The sequence below is a fragment of the Lissotriton vulgaris genome, chromosome 7, assembly GCF_964263255.1.
Source record: "Lissotriton vulgaris chromosome 7, aLisVul1.2, whole genome shotgun sequence".
Lineage (NCBI taxonomy): Eukaryota > Metazoa > Chordata > Amphibia > Caudata > Salamandridae > Lissotriton > Lissotriton vulgaris.
The window spans coordinates 1,324,158,494-1,324,177,916 of record NC_141695.1 but is presented as its reverse complement, the minus strand read 5'-3'; the positions used below and the strand labels follow the sequence as shown (position 1 = coordinate 1,324,177,916).

The window sequence follows — 19,423 nt, the reverse complement described above, 5'->3', positions numbered from 1 at the left end:
TGAAAAAGGAGTTAGTATGTACACCTTATGTAATTAGGCCCCACAAGGTTCGGTCTCCCCATATCTTTATACCCCCATCAAAGATTGCTATGTGTTTCTACTCCCAACCTAGGGAGACATCACTTAGCTGGAATGTATCAAATGAAGTCAAATAAAAGCACAGGAAATGCATACAAAAATGCAGTTGGTTTCTTCCTTGCTCATAGAATGAAGAGCATCTATACCCACAAACAAACAACAATGTTTGTCTTGTGGAAAAGATTTATTTTTTGATCCCACCACTGAATTTAGATGCCTTCATTGTTAATACAGTTAGTCCATGTCCCTGAGGTGTGTGCATGGACCAGATGACTTTTTCACTGCCATTATTTGTTCTCAGTGGGCTCCCATGGCCTTATTCAGGGAGGAGAAGAGTAAGGTGGTTTCTATCTCTCCTTGGTGCTTATCATGATTTCACCTTTCCCTTGTTGTTTCCCTGACATACCTCCATAGTCATTTTGAGCCAAAGGGATACAATGAAACGGTAGTGTGTCTTCTTATACATCCCAAGAATAATGACTGTCCCCTCGGGCCCCAAGCGAGCCCTTCAAACATTCCCTGTATCGAGGCCCAGCACTACCCGTGGGCAGGCAGATGGACTTGGGGGGGCAGTGGCTTAGCCCAGACCTCTTTATTAAGGGCATCCATCTCACGTAGACATAGCCAATGATCAGTGTACACCTCCCATTGGATCAGTTCCACCCCAGGGCCAGCACATGTATAGCCCAAGGAAGCCGGTCCTACTACGGTCAACATTCCTAATTGAAGGCCTTGCTCTGTGGCTGGCCTGGGCCTCGCTTTAATTCTATCGGATTGGGCACAATAGCCGGGCAGAATTGGACCACTATGTAAATCTAATATTCCTAGAAGAAGGAGGTTGCTTTCTAAGGGGGAAATGGTAGCTAGTAGCAGGAAGCAGGAAGAAACACCTGCACCCTTGGTGGCGCTGTTGGGACGAGTCTGAGTCTGAGCCGAGGTGTCCGAGGAGAGAGGCAAGAGGAGAGGAGAGGAGAGAGGAGCGTACGTCGCACCGAGGTACTACGAAGCCACGAACTGCGGGGGCCGCGGTGGACGCAGCCTTCTCCTCCCTCCCTCCCCCGCGAAGGCACAGTCTAAACAGCGGCAAGCGGCGGCGGCAGCGGCGGCAGTGGTACGAGCCGCGAGCTGCGAGGAGATAGCGGAGCGAGCTGCCGCCTGTGAAGAGCCGCGAGGAGGGAGCAGCTGTGCCTCGGGGAGTGGTGAGGGGGAGGCCGCGAGAGGGCTGCCTGGGCCGCGAGCGCTGGCATTAGCGGCGGGGACATCCACCCCCACCTCCACTGTACCCACCTCCACTCGCTACTCCCACAGACCAGAACGCCAGAAGCCAGCGCTGCTGCTGTTGGAGGTGGAGTGCCCTCCAGTGAGCTCCATGTGCTCTGCGCCGGACCAGGCTTTACAATTCCCTTCAAAGGAGCCGCAAATTATTGTTCAACGCAGCAAAACCCCTGGGCACGTCTGAGCGTGGCAGAGAGCCGCGGGTCGCCCCACATCGCGGCGGAGAGCCGCAATCTGCCCAACAGTGTGGCGGAGAGCTGCAACTTGCCCTATAGAACACCGGGCACGTCTGAGCACGGCGGAGAGCCGCGAGCTGATTCACAGCACGGCGGAGAGCCGTGAGCAGACCTACAGTGTGGCGGGAGTCACAAATCGCTTTCCAGTGCACTCTAGTGTGGCAGGACCCGCGAGCTGTCGAGCTGTTGAGCGAAACGAGGAGTCCAGAGCTCCCAGATTGAAACGCCGACGTGACATAGCGACCCAGTGGGACTCACGGGAGGCAGAGGCTTGGCCTGAATCGACCAGCTGGGACAGCTGTCTGTAAGGGAACCTGGGACACGAAGAACACACAAACTGACCCAGGTACGTGGCTACATGACAAAGCTATCCCTGTAGGATAGTAATTTCTGTCCTATACGAAACTGTTAAAGATCACTGCCAATCAACTGCTAATTAATTGCATGGAGCATATAAACATCTAACCGACCATTTTTACTTTTAATGATATAAAAATCTATCCACCTATTAAATAAACTAAACAAACCTCCACTGGGAAACAGTCCTTTTTCTCTTTGATTCACATGCAGTGGTGAAAAAGAGCTCAAGCCTAGACCTTTCTGGAGCAATGAGATCCGGAAAAGAAAGAAAGTACACTGCACCCAAGCGAAGGAAGCCCAAGCAACCAGACGCAGCTGGGGTTCAGGGCCACGCCAAGCATACTCCAAAACCTCTGAAACTCAAGAGCCTAACCCTACGGGATTACTTTAGAAAGACCCCATCAAAAACAGCAGAACCAATACAATTATTAGAGAAACACCCACAAGCCTCGGAGGCAACCACCTTTACAACCTCTGACCACTTAGGGTTTGACCTTAAAGTACCACCGCAAAATTGGGTATTCAACACAATGCCAGCAAAAGAACCGTCAGAGGTTTTTATTTTTGGGTCTACCTGCAGCAACCAAAATAGGGAAAACACCCAAACAGTTCCTCTCAATCTGGAGAAGCCCTCCACCCCTCTGGCAGACGATAACGGGGTTGCCCTTCAACCGCAATCACAGCTGGAAGATATCATGTGTTCAATAGAGGCCTCCCCTCTGCCGCTACAACGTACACATTTCCCGATTAAGCCACTTACAGGCTCCCCACAGCAAACAACGACGGCCCAAATCAATGGGCAAGCCGGGCGACCGCAATCCAATGGTAGTTGCCCACCTCTAAATTCGCTAACTTCACCAACAATAAAACCATTAACAGCATCAACCGACTCAAGTCCTTTACACAAGCTATCTCCGCCTCTTGGCCAAATAAGGACTCTATCTCAAAGTCAATTAGCGCCGATGGCACCAAACGACCAATCCATGTCGAATCTGTCCCTTTTCTTTAAAACCACCTCAAATCCCCCAAGCCCGAGTCTCACTCCGGATGACAAACCTAACATAGAAGAGGACACTACGACCAGTGTTTGGCCTCATCTATTGCAGACCCTCCAACAAATCGTGACCGCACTTAACTATCATTCAATAAAACTAGAGGTGAAAGTTGATTTACTAAACACCTTGGCACTCTTTACGTCAGGGATTGACGGCAAACTAGATCAATTGAATTTGTTAATCCTAAGAGCGCAAGCATCTGCAAACTTTGTTCAACCAACGTGCTGCTGCTCTTCAATCATTGACTCCCTCTCCCTGCTCCCAGAGTACCTCTCCACAGTTATCAGGGAGTAAAGCAGTTGAGGGGGGGATACGTGTCAGCCATACTGCAACCCACTAAACATCAAGAACAGGACAAACCACTGGAGGACTGTGGTAATAAAAATACAAAAACAAAGGAAGAAGAAACGGATATCACAGGATTAATTAACCGCCTTCCGTCGGTGAACGGTCACCCCCACAGCGCTCCAATAAAACCGACCCCGACGGATGAAATCTGCACGCTCCCATCATCACCCGTGCCAACAAACCAGCATGCCAAATCTGAGGACGGACGAATTAATAGTCTTGTTTCTTCGCCCGCTCCATCAGCCCTGGCCCCTCCCAGGCCTATTCCCCCTTGCAGTAAAAGAGAGCGTAAACGTCAACGCAAAGTGAGGAACAAACTCAGGGCTAATCCCATCTTAGCCCATTAGAATCTCTTCCCCATTTTTTCGATAACCGAAAACAAAAAATCCTCCATAGAGCCCAGCGCAGTGGTACCAACAACAATCCCAACAACAATCTTGAATGGACCAACTGTGGACTTACCCATTCAAGATCTGGCGAGGAGCCCTCAGAGCCTAAGAACATCAACAATTGCCCCGGCAACGAAAACAGGGGGTAGTGATCCTGCAACAAGTATAAGGGTGAGTCCAGTTAGGTCAAGCAACACTGGACGAGAGACAGCGGCAGGAAAATCTCGGCTTTTAATGGATCTCCCCCTTTCTGGGAATGAAAAAATAACGTCAAAATTGAGTTTTACCAAAACCATTTGCAATGACATAGCTGCTCGGATCAGTCATACTCCACAATCAAAACAGGCTTCCCTCCAACCACCACAGAAGCTACATAAAAACAGATCTGATGCAACAATAGAAAAACTGATCCCCAAACCCACAATTGCACCAGAGCCGCGAAGCGACAACCAATCGTGTCATCGGATTCTATTAGCCCCTGAGTACAAATCTAAGGGGCGGCACGATATTCTCAACAGATCAAATCTGCTGAAATTAGCGGAAGGCATACCGGGGCTAGTGGGTCTGGACACGAATAACATCGAATCAATTGAATTTCTTCCTCCACGAGGAAACCAACCCTCTGAAGTCACTGTTGTAACTTTCACGCAGGCAGGCTGGGCTGGAGCCTTTCTCGAACACAAGGCTACACTGCAGAATTGGGGGATTAGAGTGCACCCCTATTCAACACCAGGGTATCCAATCACGCTGCTATCAGGAGCAACTACACCCAACAAGCCGGCCTTCACCAAAAACACAGAGCATGGGAGGCCGTTCTCTGTTCTAAAAAATGCCTCAGGGCCGGATATCGAACTTAAATGCCCTGAAACAGCGGTGAGAAACAAGGAACCAGACCACGCCTGGGGATGGCTGCCAGCAGTATTGGCCACAAAAAGCAGAAACTGACCATCTGTCACAAGTCCATCAGCAAAAATATACAATTCATCAAAATCACTCCTTCCGCCAGGGATACAACAGCACAGTGTGGTCAGCAGCAAGGGGGAGCCACTTTTCTCACTGTGCTCATGGAACATCAGCGGCTTACACCAAAATGTTTTAAATGAAGACACTATGTCCTTCCTGGGGGAACATGTGGCAATTGCCCTGCAGGAAACATGGGAACTTGAGGGCCGCCCCATTGAAGGATTCATTGAATATCGGAAACAGGCACTGAAGGACAGCCGCTTTGGCCACCCTAAAGGCGGGCTCTCCACATACATATCCAATAATCTAAAAGGTGAATTCATTCAACTTAACCTGAAAGAAGACTGGCTACTGGGGGTCAAAATTAATCTACGGAGCAGACAGCGATTGCTCTTACTTATAAATGTGTATATTAATCCTAACACCCGCACAAAAAAAGACCACCTGGCCAGATTCTGTGAAACAATGAATGATATAGCCACAGAATATCCCAACTCGGACCGTATCATCACAGGGGACTTTAACACAAACCTTTTCCAGGGGAACATAGCAGACTCAGAAGGACCCAACCTGACCAGCATTATTAAGGCTGTCCCCCAATCCAAACCCCCCACGCAAGCTTCCAATATATTAGGCGAGGTCACTGTGTTGAGACTTTACAACGCAGGGTATCTGGTGGTGAATGAAGAACAGCAAGCGATTCCCCCCCAAACTGGACTTGGTCAAATGGAAGAACAAAATCCTACCTGGACTTTACTATTTGTAATTCGGAATTCCTGTCCAATTTGGCTAGCTTCTCCGTCCTGCCAAGACTCGAAAGCGACCATAGGCCATTGGTCGTTTCTTTTGCCACAAATTTAGCTCTCCATAAAAAGGCACCATCTACATACAAAGGAATACATTCCGATAACCTAAAATGCCTGAAATGGAGTGAGTCCTACTGTCAGTGTATCCTACAAACAAGCAAGGATTTTATCATGTGTGCTCTAGATCAAATGGCCTCCCCAACAGCAATATGGTCGCAGTTATGCGCACATTTGATCAGAATTTATCCAGCGACAAGGCAGGGCCCAAACCGCACACCGCCAGCAGGAGCAACAGCACTTCCCATGATAAAAACATTAAAAAGAACAAGAAACAATGCACTGAGGTTGCTTTTAAAATCCCCAGAGAACAGCAGCTTCCTCGATACATACCATCAAGCCCAAAAGGCATTCAGGAAGGCAGTTACCCAAGAGAGAAAGGACCAGGAATCTCGATTCTGGGTTAAACTGGTATGGGAAAGCAAACAACAGAACTCAAAGACTTTTTGGTCACTTGTCAACAACATCGATCGAAATACAACATCCTTTGGATCAGCAAACATCCAGGAAGCAGACTGGATTTTGTACTTAACAGAGCACTTCCAGGCACAAGATAACCCTGACCGCCCTGGATTAACATGGGCCTCTGACATTGGCACGAGCAGAACATCGAACCTTTCACCCAATCAAACGCAGGGGCCTTCCTCATTCGAGGAATTGTCTGAAGAAAGAGTAGCCAAAGCACTGACGAAAGGGAGACAAGACGGAGCACCAGGCCCGAATGGCCTGCCACAGAGGCTATTCAAATCCGACGGCCCTTTCTGGTCCAAGGTGCTATCAAATCTCTTTAACTACACCCTGAGCCACCAAACCATTCCGGACTCTTGGAGAGGTGCTATTATCCATCCCATCTTTAAAGCCGGAGCACGAGGCAACCCGGACAACTACAGATTAATTGCCTTGTTGGATATAGAGGCAAAGCACTTTGCAGGCCTCATTTTGGAGGACCTCAGACAATGGGCAAAGGACAAAAATCTGATTCCTTTAAATCAGACAGGGTTCGTTGCCAAATCAGGAACAATGACAAACTTATTGGCAATCCTCACCATCATTGACAAAGCCCTTACAAATTCCAGGCAGCCTTTGGTTAAGGCGTCTTGGGTTCTTCAGTGATTAACTGGATGCTGTTTATATCTGGTGGTTGGGAAAAGACAGACTTGCTCAAGCTCCTCAAGCTATATTGAGGATGAAGAGCTGGATGGAGTCGGTGCATCTCTCTTCTTCTTTGGCCCCACCCTTTTCTCAGGAAGGGCGGGCGAGAGAGTCAGTAGACCCTCCCCTGAAAGCTTATCCTCTCTACAGCAGTCTGAAGCCTTAGAAACCAACTCTAGCTACTACAAACCTATTCTAAATTCACAGCACTGGCTACCTTTCAAACTCCACCCACATGGGTGCCACAACGGATAGCCAACTTAGAGTGTTAACGGCCAGTTTCCTGCCCCAGGGTAGGAGCTCCTCAAAAAAGAAATGAAGACCCATGAACATGGGTTAGATTGACTGAAATTAACTCCCTGCAACAACCAAAGGCTGCATTTTAATGTATGGTAAGTTACACACCAAGCCAGTCAGCATTGTAACCTTTCTCAAAGAGACAGACAACGGTTGCTTTTGTCTTAACATTGATACCAACACAGATAAATCAATTACGTGGTGGTGTACCAACAACACTCACTTGATGAGCCAATGGCTCCCCAGCCGGTGACCCAGCAGTTTAAACCAGATGGGAATGTGACTGACGAGGCTGGCAGGCAGATGGGCAGGATGAAATCAGTGAAGGCCACTGTGGTCGTCAGCTCCAGCAGCAGGATGTCCCCAGGACCTTCTTCAGAACTGTAGAGCGAATTGGCGATGATCTGCTTGACTGTAGTGCACTGCGAGTTAGGGTTGGAGTTCGAAAGCTGGTACATTCCCAGGCAGACTGTGTAGGAGGACTTCCTACATGAAAAATAAAAAGATTTAGCCAGCATGGTGCTAACAATATGAAATGAAGGTCTGGGTCATTTGGGAATATGGTCAAAATCAAAAGACATGAGTTGAGCACAAGAGGTGTGGTTTAACATGTGTATGCTGCACATTTTATCAGCTGGCTAAGAAAATCCACAACCACATATTTCACCACACCCATCCAGCAAGCATTTCAGTCTCCCCATCTGGTGCACAAGGGTGTTTTTATTGGTAACATTCCTTTCATTCAAGGTCATAAAAAATAGGCTTTAATGAAGGCTTTACTTGCCTTCCAACCTTTATTCTACATTGAAATAAAACCCAGTCTGTATGAAACGGAAGCGGGCCTTCAAATCAGTCCGTCTTTTCCTTTCCTGCTTTAATGTGCTTCAACCGAATCTGTTAGCACATTAAACCTACAACTATTGACTTTGGCAATTCTCATTACCTCATGCGGTAACACCAGCAATATGTCAGAGGCAAGGCTTGCCCCTGTTTGCACGTGTCCCCGCTACACAATAATGATAGAAATTCCGGACGACATTGTGTGGACGTAAAATGTGCTTCCAAGCAGTGCCGATTCTAGAATGACGTTTACTCGCTTTATAAAATTGGACACAAGGTGGTCCCAGCAATTTTACTTTTTAACAATTGATAATTTTCTGATAGCAGCTGTAGGAAATGACCATCTTTTGCTTGATGGCTCCTCAGATTTCTTGCTGGTATTACCTGTTTTTTTGGCTTTAGAACTCTGTTCACTTTCCCCCTGCTATCCAATAGTAAAGTGTCTGTGCGCCCCCTTTTAACATGGTCAAATTGTCATACACATAACTGGAATATTTAACTTGCCTTGGGGGGCCAATCCAGCAGAGAGCTGTACCTGCTGTCACGCCAGCACGCCAACACGCCGAGAGCAGCTCCAGCTCCTGGGTGGGGAACGCTGTAAGTCTCGCCGCCGCTGCTCCATCCTCGCGGCTGGAGACTACAGCTCCCAGTGAGCTTTGCGGGCACTTCCTGCCTCCCGCACTCTTCGCGCCCGGAGGCGCTACAAAGAACAGATGCTCCCCCCGCGTCGCCGGACGCGCGCCGGCGACGCCGGGCGGAGCCCGGGCAGAGGGCGGGCAGTCTAAGGCCGTCCAAGGACGAACAGGGACGGGACGGGCCACATCCCTTACATCATGGGTACGCGTAAACTAGTAACATCGGTGGTAGGTGAAGTAAAGGCTAAGGTTCCTAAGTACACCACCAGCATAATCACTTATCTGACTACGAAAGTGGATGAACTCTCTACCCAGATTGCGGAGTCAGAGCGTGATCTGGGCCTCGAAACTATTCCAGTGGGCGCAGGCACACCGAACACTTCCACCATCAACTGTATTCCGTTGGAGCCAAGGGTCATTATTGAGTCTTGCAGAAATTATCATGCCCCAGTCCCCCACTGTACTTCCTATCCCGGTATTGCCAGAAACTGTGATACCTCCCATACCTGTGGTCTCTGGTGACAAAGAGAGCACAGCAAGCAGTCAGCCTGGGGATCAACGTGCTATTTACATCACTGAGGAGGGAATCTCGTCTCTTCTAGAAAAACTCTTCTCGGACAGACTTGAATCCGCCCTAATCCAGATTGCCTCTGATATAACTGAGACTCTGAAGGATTGTGTTAAGGACCTTTTGGCGAAATGCGACCGCATTAATGATTTTTTAAATAATCAGGCCCTTACTTCGTCCACACGAATGTCATTATGTCCTCCAGTTGTACAGGTTTATGCACCCAAGGTTGGCGGTCCCCTGACTAACACGGTTACTAATATGGTCACTGATAACCCTGTGCATAATAAAGGAAAAGCCAAAATGGGTATATCCACGCCTATTTTGGAAGCTGTGCCAAGTTTAACTCCATTAGAAAGGCCTCGAGGTTTAGAGGGGGGACGGGCGGGAATGATACCCCCAGTAAATTTACCACCGGATGCAACACCGTTTGTGGCAATACTGGTAAATGTGCCCAAACTTGCTGACGGGGAGGTAGAACAACACGAAACCCTTCTTAATCATGTCAAAAAATGGTGCAATGCGAACTGTTCGGGCGAAAGTAACATTGCAGATAATATACTGACAGGTAGAAGGGTCAACTGGGTGGGCAAAACTAAGAAATGTGTAGCAGGGGACTTTGTAATAGTCAACTTTAAATCTTGCAATGTCTCTAGCCGCCTCTTTTGGGATGCTTCCCCCCTGGACCCAGTAGGTAAGGGCGTTCGCGCTATGCCTCTGGGTTTTTTCTATCCCCCAGCACATAGGACAGGTGGCGCCGGGAAAACTAGGCTGCAGCATATCAATAACGCATGGGCTGAAGATAGACTAATTTCGCCTTTACAAGTTAATCAATGGGTGACAAAGCAATCCAGGGTTGGTGGTACAGTTAATACTTTAAGGAACACGCCTATTGACGATATAATCCTGTCGAATAGATTTACGGGTCTTGCAAATCAGGCAGATATTGACTGACTAGAGCATGATCAAACAAGCAAGAAAGCCCTTGGCCATGATAATACTAATATTGTCCCATCATGTAACATATCAACCACAGCCGGTGAAGGCCCAACAGATTTGGGTAGGGGAAATGTCAGGTTACTATCCTGGAACATTGCGGGCTTACGCGCAAAGCAGGAAGACCCGATTTGGCTAAAAAAGTTAAAAGACTATGATATAGTGGCCTTACAGGAAACTTGGGCAAGAGAAAATGTTTTTTGGTTGGATGGCTATACATCGTTCTTTGTTAAAGCCCAGAGTTCCCCGGCGGGAAGGGACAGAGGGGGCCTGTTGTTTCTAGTGTCCGTTAATATAGCAGGCAGTGTTAAGGAAATTCCCAGCTCCTCACACTATTTTCAGTTGTTGGAAATCCACCAAGCAGATAAAAATAAGATAGTTTTAATAAACTGTTACAATTCTATGCAGGGGGGCTCCCCAAATTTTGTCCTAGAAGGCTTATCTTCTCTTTTAACTGATTATATGTCAAAACAAACCACTTTTGTACAACTCATATTAATGGGAGATTTTAATGTTCACTTGTGTGGGCTACATTGCCAGATTGAGGATGCTGCTGGTCCTGATCACACGACTCTGCCACATTTTGAGCACAGCTCAAAGGGTTCAGCTATGGAAGATCTGTTATCATCTAATGATCTATATGAACCGGGGTTTTCTGATTTAAATGATCGTGTGGTCACATACAATGCGAGGGGAAGTGAATCGATTATTGATTATATTTTTATGTCCCCGGGTCTTCTCCGCTATGTATTGTTTTATAACGCCATAGTAAGCGGGTTCAGTGACCATAACCCGGTGTCGCTAGTTATGGACGGCTCTCTTGGTCTATGCAAAGGGGCCTTGCTGGCCACCTCTGTGAAGGATGTAAAGAGTAAAGACCAAGGAAGGCGTCTAAAATGGTGTAAAGTATGCCCTGAGGACTTTCTAGGTCTAATTGAACAAGAATTGGCAGTGGAACTTGAGACATGTAGGGATCTAGATATGGGGGGGAGAGAGGTAGTTGCCGCCTTTGAGGCTATCTGTGCTAGAGTGGAAGATGAGCTCACAGTTAGCCCAAAGAGGGGTCCTGCCCCAGCTTATGGTTGGTTGGATCATACATGCTCCAAAGCTCACTCTGCACTGTTGAAAGCGCTTAAACATTCCACCAGAGACAAGTCACTGGTAGCACAACTGAGGAAGAAATACGCTGAGGCGGTAAAGACACGGAAAAAAGTTATTAAAGAAGAAGCCTGGGACTCTTTAATGGATTCAACCACCCTCAAACAAAGTTCTAAATTCTGGTCTATAATTAATAACCCTTTATTTGCCCAATCAAGAAATATAGATCTTGAAGTAAATATCCCTGAAGCAGAGCGGCTTAAACATTTTTCTGCAATATATGGGAGTAACAAAGTTTCTGAGACATTTTATATGCCTTGCCATTCCATTTCGCTACCCAAACTAAAATTTAGTATAACTGAAGTCGAGGTTGCGATAAAAGGTTCCGCTGAGAACAAAGCCCCCGGTCAGGATGGGGTTCCTTTCGATCTTTATAAATTAAACTCAGAGATGTGGGCAATGATACTAGCGAATGTTTTTAACTGTGTACTTGTAGGGGGTTTTCCTAAAACCTGGTCATGCTCAATCATAGTTCCTATTTTTAAAAAAGGGCAAAGAAGTGACCCCAAATGCTACCGCCCTATATCCTTGTTGGATTCTTCTTTGAAGGTCCTGGGTAAAGTATTGCTTGTGAGAATTAATAAGTGGACACTGGAAAATGATATCTTATCGGATGCCCAGTACGAGTTCCGTTCAGGACGAGGTACAGAGGACCAATGTTTTAATTTACATTTGATAATCTCAAAATATACAACGGCAACAAAGGGGTCCATTTTTGTTGCCTTCATGGATCTGTCCACAGCCTTTGATTTAGTTAACAGAGCTCGGCTGTGGTCCATGTTGTTAAAATTGGGACTTGACCCTCCTCTTGTCCACTTTCTGGCTGAACTTCACAAAGACTTAAAGGCATCTATTAGAATGGATCAAGAAGGAAATCGCACAGCTTGGTTTAAATCGAGCAGGGGTGTACGGCAAGGCTGCATCCTTGCCCCCATGCTGTTCACTTTATATATAAATTCATTGGAGAAAAATCTTTTAACTGCTTCTGTGGATATACCGCGTGCAGGAGATACTCGTATTCCTGTTCTCCTGTACGCGGATGACGCTGCATTAATAGCCCGGACACACTTAGGTCTTCAGAGACTTTTAAATGCATTTAGTGAATTTATGTCCTCACTTGACCTAGTGGTAAATAACTCAAAATCCCATGTTATGGCATTTGGGGCCGTTAAAAATAACACCAAATCCTTCTATTGTAATGGTGAAGCGATCACTAGTGTCAAAGTTTTTACTTACCTTGGTGTAACTTTTGATACTAAGGGAAGCTGGATCCCACAAATAACAGCCAAAACTAAAGCGGTGAGGAGCTCGGCAAATGCAATTTTAAGCTTTTCAAGGAGACTTGGTGGGAAACCGAGTGGTGCATTATTAAGCTTGTACAGGGAAAAAACACTGGCAATAGCTAGGTACGGAGCAGGTCTGTGGGGCTATGTGAAAAGTGAAACCATCCAAAGGGAGGAGAATAAATTCCTCCGGTCTATATTAGGGCTCCCCCAGTCGACAGCCACATTCTCAGTTCATCAGGAGCTTGGATCAGGGTTCATTACCGATATCCTTTCAATGGCACCTATTCTTTTATGGATTAGGATTTGGATCAACAACAACTTAGGTTTGAATCATAAAATACTGATGGATTGTTTAAAACTGGACAAATTTAAAGATATCGTCTGGCTGTCATATATCTATAAGTGTTCATTAGAACTTGGACGCCCCAAGATATTTTCCTCCCCTCTGGGTTTGAAAAAAGCAGACCTAGATTGGGTCAAGCTTAACTTTTTCAAACTGAAGAGCTTGGAGAGAGAGGAAAACAACTTACAAGACCCACGGTCAGAGCCCATTTTTTGACGATTACTTGTCTAGCTATTCAACCGTACCTTACCATAGTAAACATCCCTTTTCATAGGTGGCTTCTGGTTAAATTTCGGTTTAACCAGATTTATACGGTTCTCTGTGATAGCCATGGTTGGTACAAGCCTGAGGATGCACCTGTGTGTAATTGCGATAATTTTTCTCTCCAAGATAATATGCATCTAATGCTGTTCTGCCATTTTTACAATATTCCAAGACAGAAGTATTTGGTGCCTTTATTGAAGGGCAAAGCTTTTTCACAGGCAAAACCAGCCCTCCTGTATTTACAAATGTTAGAATCACCCTTGGTTATGTTTAGCGTGGCTAATTACCTTGTTGCTGCTGTCAGGATTAGGAGGAGGAGAATGCAAATGTAATATAGGGGTCTGTGTTGGAGGATAAAATGTTTCTTTTTTATTCATCCATAAATTTTATCTAGCAATTATTTTTAGCCGTTTTAAAACTGTGTATACATATTGCTATTGTTGTATGAAATTTTTTATGAATTTGGATTGCCTTTTTTAATTGATTGTAGCATGCTTTTATGATTTTTAACTAAATCGAATAAAGTGGTTTTGACTTGACTTGAACTTGCCTATAAGTCCCTATTATGTGGTACAAAATGCTATAAAGGCTTAGATGTTTAATGCCACCAGTGCACTGCAGCACCTATTGTGCCATCTACTGTACTTGCAGTGCACACATGGTTTAGATCTACCTACGTAGCCTGTGACAACGCAAAACATGTAATTGTACTTGTCAAAATGAACCCCTTTTAACTGGTCGAACCTTTCATTTAAATATGAAGGCTACCCTATGTAGACGTCATAGTGCACATGGCATGTGTACGGCATTTAAAGGAAGTACATGTACAAATGAAATGTTAGCATGTCCTTACAGCGGTTAGCACCCAAAATCTATTTTCACTGTGTAGAAGCTGTCTTTCTTATATGATACCAAATACAGTAAGCTTCTAGGCCATGTTAAAATGACATGACACTCACGGCACGAGATGCTTATTCTTTTCCTTACCCTTAGAGACACAGCTTTAGTAATGCAAGGCTTGCTCAAAAACACATATGTAGCAAAAGAAGATGCTTGCTTCCACAATTAATGTTCTAGCATATCACATTTCACAATGTTCCTGGGCACTGTTATTATGCTGCAATAATTATCTTGAAAGGACTAGAATAGATATCTTAAAGTAGAGTGGAAAGTCCCAAAATCTGCCCTCGTGGGACACGTGGTCAGCAACAGTAGACTTAGAACCTTAAATGGCAAAATCACACTGTAGGCCCATAATTATTGGACAAATGAATTGTGCTCAAGATGTGCTACGTATGATATGATGGAGCATCCTTTGCAGTTTGGGCCTATATAAACTGTCACATACGTCACATCATAGGACATTCAGTATCTATGCTGTCTGTCTCCGTGTTGCACGTATTCTGAATTGTTTGCTGGTCTCCAATAAATTCTGCTATCTTCTGTACTGACAGAGAACTGTATTTGTGGTATTATTTCTTATTTCTATTTCAGCATCCTCATTTGGTGGAGAATGTGGGAGGAATGAGGGAAAAAGTTATACTATGGCTACAAAGCTGGGGATCATGGTTATTGGAGTTGATCATCATAGTAATAACAGTTTTGATCACTCTGTGCATCATGATCAATGTTTGTCCAGCGTGCTGTGCTGCCTTTTCTGCAGCCAGTGCCAACTGTGTAACAAGAAGTAGTAGTAATAGACACCACACACACGAAGACGAAGGGACCGAAATGAAATTGGCAAATAATTCCATTATGTGATTTGGTATCAGATGGGGGGATGTAGTAGCTGTCTTTCTTATGTGATACCAAATACAGTAAGCTTCTAGGCCATGTTAAGTTGACATGAGAGTCACGGCACAAGATGCTTGTACTTTTCCTTACCCTTAGAGACACAGCTTTAATAACGCAAGGCTTGCTCAAAAACACATGCGTGGTAAAAGAAGATGCTTGCTTCCACAATTAATGTTCTAGCATATCACATTTCGCAATGTTTCTGGGCACTGTTATTATGTTGCAATAATTATCTTAAAAGGACCAGGATAGATATCTTACAGTAGAGTGGAAAGTCCCAAAAGTTGCCCTCGTGGGACACGTGGTCAGCAACAGTAGACTTAGGACCTTAAATGGTAAAATCACACTGTAGGCCCATAAATATTGGACAAATGATATGGGCTTAAGATGTGCTACATATGATATGATGCTGCATCCTTTGCGGTTAGGGCCTATATAAACTCTTACATACGTCACATCATCGGACATTTAGTATCTATTCTGTCTGTCTCTGTGCCTCACGTATTCTGTATTGTTTGTTGGTCTCCAAAAAATTCTGCTATTTTCTGTAATGACAGAGAACTGTATTTGTGGTATTATTTCTTATTTCTATTTCAGCATCCACATTTGGTGTGAGAATGTGGCTCCAGGATCATGGATGACTTCACTAGCTGGCGGACAGACTTTGGCTTCCATCGGAGTTCGGAGACGTGAGGTTCGATAACATTTATGTTTCTTTTCTCTCCTCCGCTCCCTTGGATCCTGAGGAACTGCGTACACCTGTAAGTTGGACTCGTCATATCTCTGGTTCCTGCTAACGTTCTCTCAGCACAGCTGTTTAGCGTCTACATAATGACTTCTCTACTCCACTCTCCGCCACACTTTTTGCTCCTTGTCAAGGCCTTTCTGCATGCACCACTATGTTTGTGTCCCGGTAATATCTACAGGACTTGCTTTTGTTTTTACGGAGAAATGTCTCTCTTTGCCATCCTACTTATCACTTTTTTCTCTGCTTGTAGTGGCCTTTTTCTGGCTCAGATCACTTATCTTTTCTGCTGTTATCACTCTGCTGAGGACTGTGCCTCTGTTTGACCCTCGCATTTCTTTATCCTCCTCCCTTTGCAGGCTTTCTTTGATCTCTGACACTGGTCCCGATCTCTCCAACCTCCCTTTAATGTACAGCTTTTGCTCCACGTTTTAGTATCTGGTCCTGGCACCCTCCCCACCTGGCCGGTGACAGCAAACTTCCGCCAGTTCCATGCACACAGTGACTCCCTGGTGCTAAGCAGCACTTGGCTGACTATGTTCCAAGGAGGGCGAACTACTGCACCACCCTGTCTTGCCTGCAGAGAGTCCCCGGCTGATGGGCAAGGGGGATGTTCCAAGTTACTTCAACTGATGGGAGCAGAGGTCAGTACACTTTGCCACGTTCAACGTAAGCCGGTAAGTCTGGATTGGGTTTTTCTCTGCCCTTTGGGTTGTAGCAGGTAGCCACCCGTTTTAGGATTTTGGCAGTTTTGTTCCACTTGATACAGGAGGCTGCGGGTGTGGCACCCCTGTGGCTGCTCACAGTTTGTGTGCAGATAGGATATTGTCTGGTTTGTGGCCAGTCAGGCTTCTCTTTGAGGTTGAAACGGTTTTCTTTTTTTTCTTTTTTCTCCCGTGAGTAATACATTTTGAAGTTCTTATGACCTCTGAATCTGGTCCAGCTAACTACCCTCCCCTCAGACCCTGGCCCTGTATCTCATCCTTTATGAATGCACAGCTGACTCGGCCTGATTCAAGACTGAGGAGCTGGCAGCCTCCGGCGGGACGCCAAAGGAGGTCTCCTGTTGTGTCTAGGGTTACACCTAGCCACAAAGAGGAGGGAGCCTTAGTTGTTCTATTATCTATAATAGTGGGTTTCTCTGCATTTTTTATTGTGTCATTGTCCTGATCCTCTCATACATTGTGGCAAAATACAGTTAGGCTTGTAGGGTGTTTTGAGTACTTGTCAGGTTATCCTTTTGTTTAGGTATTTTGATGCTACGTGACTGACATAATTGATGCTGCTATTACCTGTCAACAAACTTAACCACCCTCCACCACTATTTACCACAATACCAAATGTCTCTTAAAATTCCCACCCCTCCACAATGTACTGGCTAGACTCATTTCTCTTTGCTCTATACTGTATATTACCTCCCACCTGCGTTTTCTTCCTTATGTCCTCTTGCATTTTATCCCTATGTCCTCTGGAATACCAATAATATTTTCCCTATTTCCACTGTTAATATTCTAGGATTAGCACACTCACTCAACACCCACTCACATCACTTTTCATCAACAGCGCTGCTGCGCAGGGTGCAACAGTGCTGCTTTCATGTTTTTTGTGTATTGTCTGAATTGCATCTGGAGTTTACCTCTTCTACACTATTCCTTTGAATGACTGGACCTCTTGGTGACCAGCCATAGAGTCTTCAATTCTGTCTACCCACTTCTCTCGCCCACTTACGGGATACTGGGAGATTGCAAGGAGACGGAACTACTAATCTTTCTTCTAAATACTTTCCTGTCACCCTTCACTCTGTTCATGGGACGCCAGTAATAAGCCCCCAGAACACTCTCTAATTCTTACTTGTGAAAGCTGTGAACTCATATCAAATGAACTGTCTGATTGCATGACAAATGGCTTCCTCTGCTATTTGTGAACAGCTGAAGTGTGGCTGAACAGCATATGATAATGCTCATCCACCCAGTGTACCGTGTATCTGTAGTATAGTGAGACCCCTGTTCCCAACAATCTGTCTGGTAAATTTGAGTTGTAACCATAAGGCAAGGAAGGTTAGTGCTTGCACTCCAACACACACACACAATCTCTCTCACCATGGGGAATTGCACAAGTAAAAGTGATTTAAATAGCAGTCAGACAGCTCCCCCGAACGATTCCCCCACCTACATTGTGGCCCTACGCCCAGGACTCAGTTCCATACTATTTATACACAAATGGCATGATCTGACAGCTAAAAGACGGGAATTACAATTCCCATGTAACGGGACTTACGATCTGAACAAGTTGTCATATTTGAGACAAATGTTAACATTAAGAGGGAAGAAGATAAGGCCCTCAGAATGGGAATCCTTTCATCAATGGGACTTGGTCTTAACGACATGCGTGCATTTAGCAACATAAAGTCAAAGGACCATAGAGAGTTACTAGACGTTAAAAACAGAATGATGAGTGAGATAGTGAAACAGAAAATAAGTGAGGATAGGAGGAAGGTAATATTGGACGTGGTAGGAGTATATCCATCCATCCAGGTAGAGCAAGAAAAGCAGGGAGGTAAGGAAGACAAGGGAGATGACGATTCAATACTAGAAGACCTTTTATTGGGGTGAATAAGGTCCACCACAGTCTCACCCTCCGCTCCCACAGAAGAACCCTCTGAGCTAACACAAGCACAGCAGGCAGACACAATAGCTTTATTACGCAAAGTTCTCAATGGGGACGCAACCAAGATAGAAGTGGACACCGTCCAAGACAGTGCAGTATTACAACTAATGAGGACAGAAGCAGTCAGGGCTGCATCCAAGTATTGTAATAAAAAAGAACAGTTGTTAGCAGAATGTGCACAGCAAAGAATGACAGCCCCACAATTAATAGATAGTAAATGAAAGCAGCTATTCAATGATACAACAGCAGACGATGGGCTAACCCTTACTCAGTGGCAGTAATTAATTTGGGATGCGTGCAAATATGCACTCCACACAGTCCATGACATCACCGTCATTGAACAAGTATTACAAAGGACCCAGCAGGCTAGGCGGGATAGTATAAGTAAACCGAATAGTGCTCCCTTTTCCACACACGCCTCGCCCACACTACCAAAGAAGATGCTGAAATCAGCTGTAGCAAAATGCAACACACTGTTACAACAGATGGTGGAAGGAACATTACCTGTAGACACTTTCACTGAACACCAGGACAGACAATACTTAGAAAAGGTGTTAACATTGGCTCAAGCACAACTGATGGATAAAGGCCCACACACTCACAACACATACATCCAGCAAATGAAGAAGGCACACCCGACACAGTAGCTGACCCACCTTTACCGGCACAGTATGGCTGGGATACGGCAAAGTTCAGCTTCACAGACTCAGACCTACTGATGTGGGAGGAGGCGAAATTCCAAAACACACTACAATATGCAATAGATAAATTACAACAATGGAAGAAGCTGGTGCACATATTTGCAGTGTTGAACGCAGTGCAGACTCTCATCCCTTGCACAGCAACACCAGCCCTCATTATGCCCCTATGAGAAGTACCTCCGCCACCAGGTAGTGGGGACAATAATTTGGCATATGCCCATGTCCCCTGGTCCAGACAAGATATCATGTGCTTTACCAAAGACTTTCCAAAGCTCAGAGAAGAACCAAGGAAATGGAATGTTGAGCTGGATAGAATGGCAGCATTGGGAGGATTATTATGGAGAGACTTTGATACATTACTCAACATAATAGTGCCTAAAGATTTGTGAGAAGATTGTACAGTGAAAATG

The 19,423-nt window shown here is 45.5% G+C and overlaps 1 protein-coding gene across 1 annotated transcript in view; it reads right to left on the bottom strand.

The window, feature by feature from the left end:
* Nucleotides 1-19,423, bottom strand: part of LOC147703605 (serine protease 33-like) — a 145,155-nt gene that overhangs the window by 10,011 nt on the left and 115,721 nt on the right. Inside the window, exon 4 of the mRNA XM_086931941.1 lies at nucleotides 7,240-7,502. Within this exon, the coding sequence (XP_086788067.1) occupies nucleotides 7,240-7,502 (263 nt within the window). The remainder of the gene's footprint in view (nucleotides 1-7,239; nucleotides 7,503-19,423) is intronic.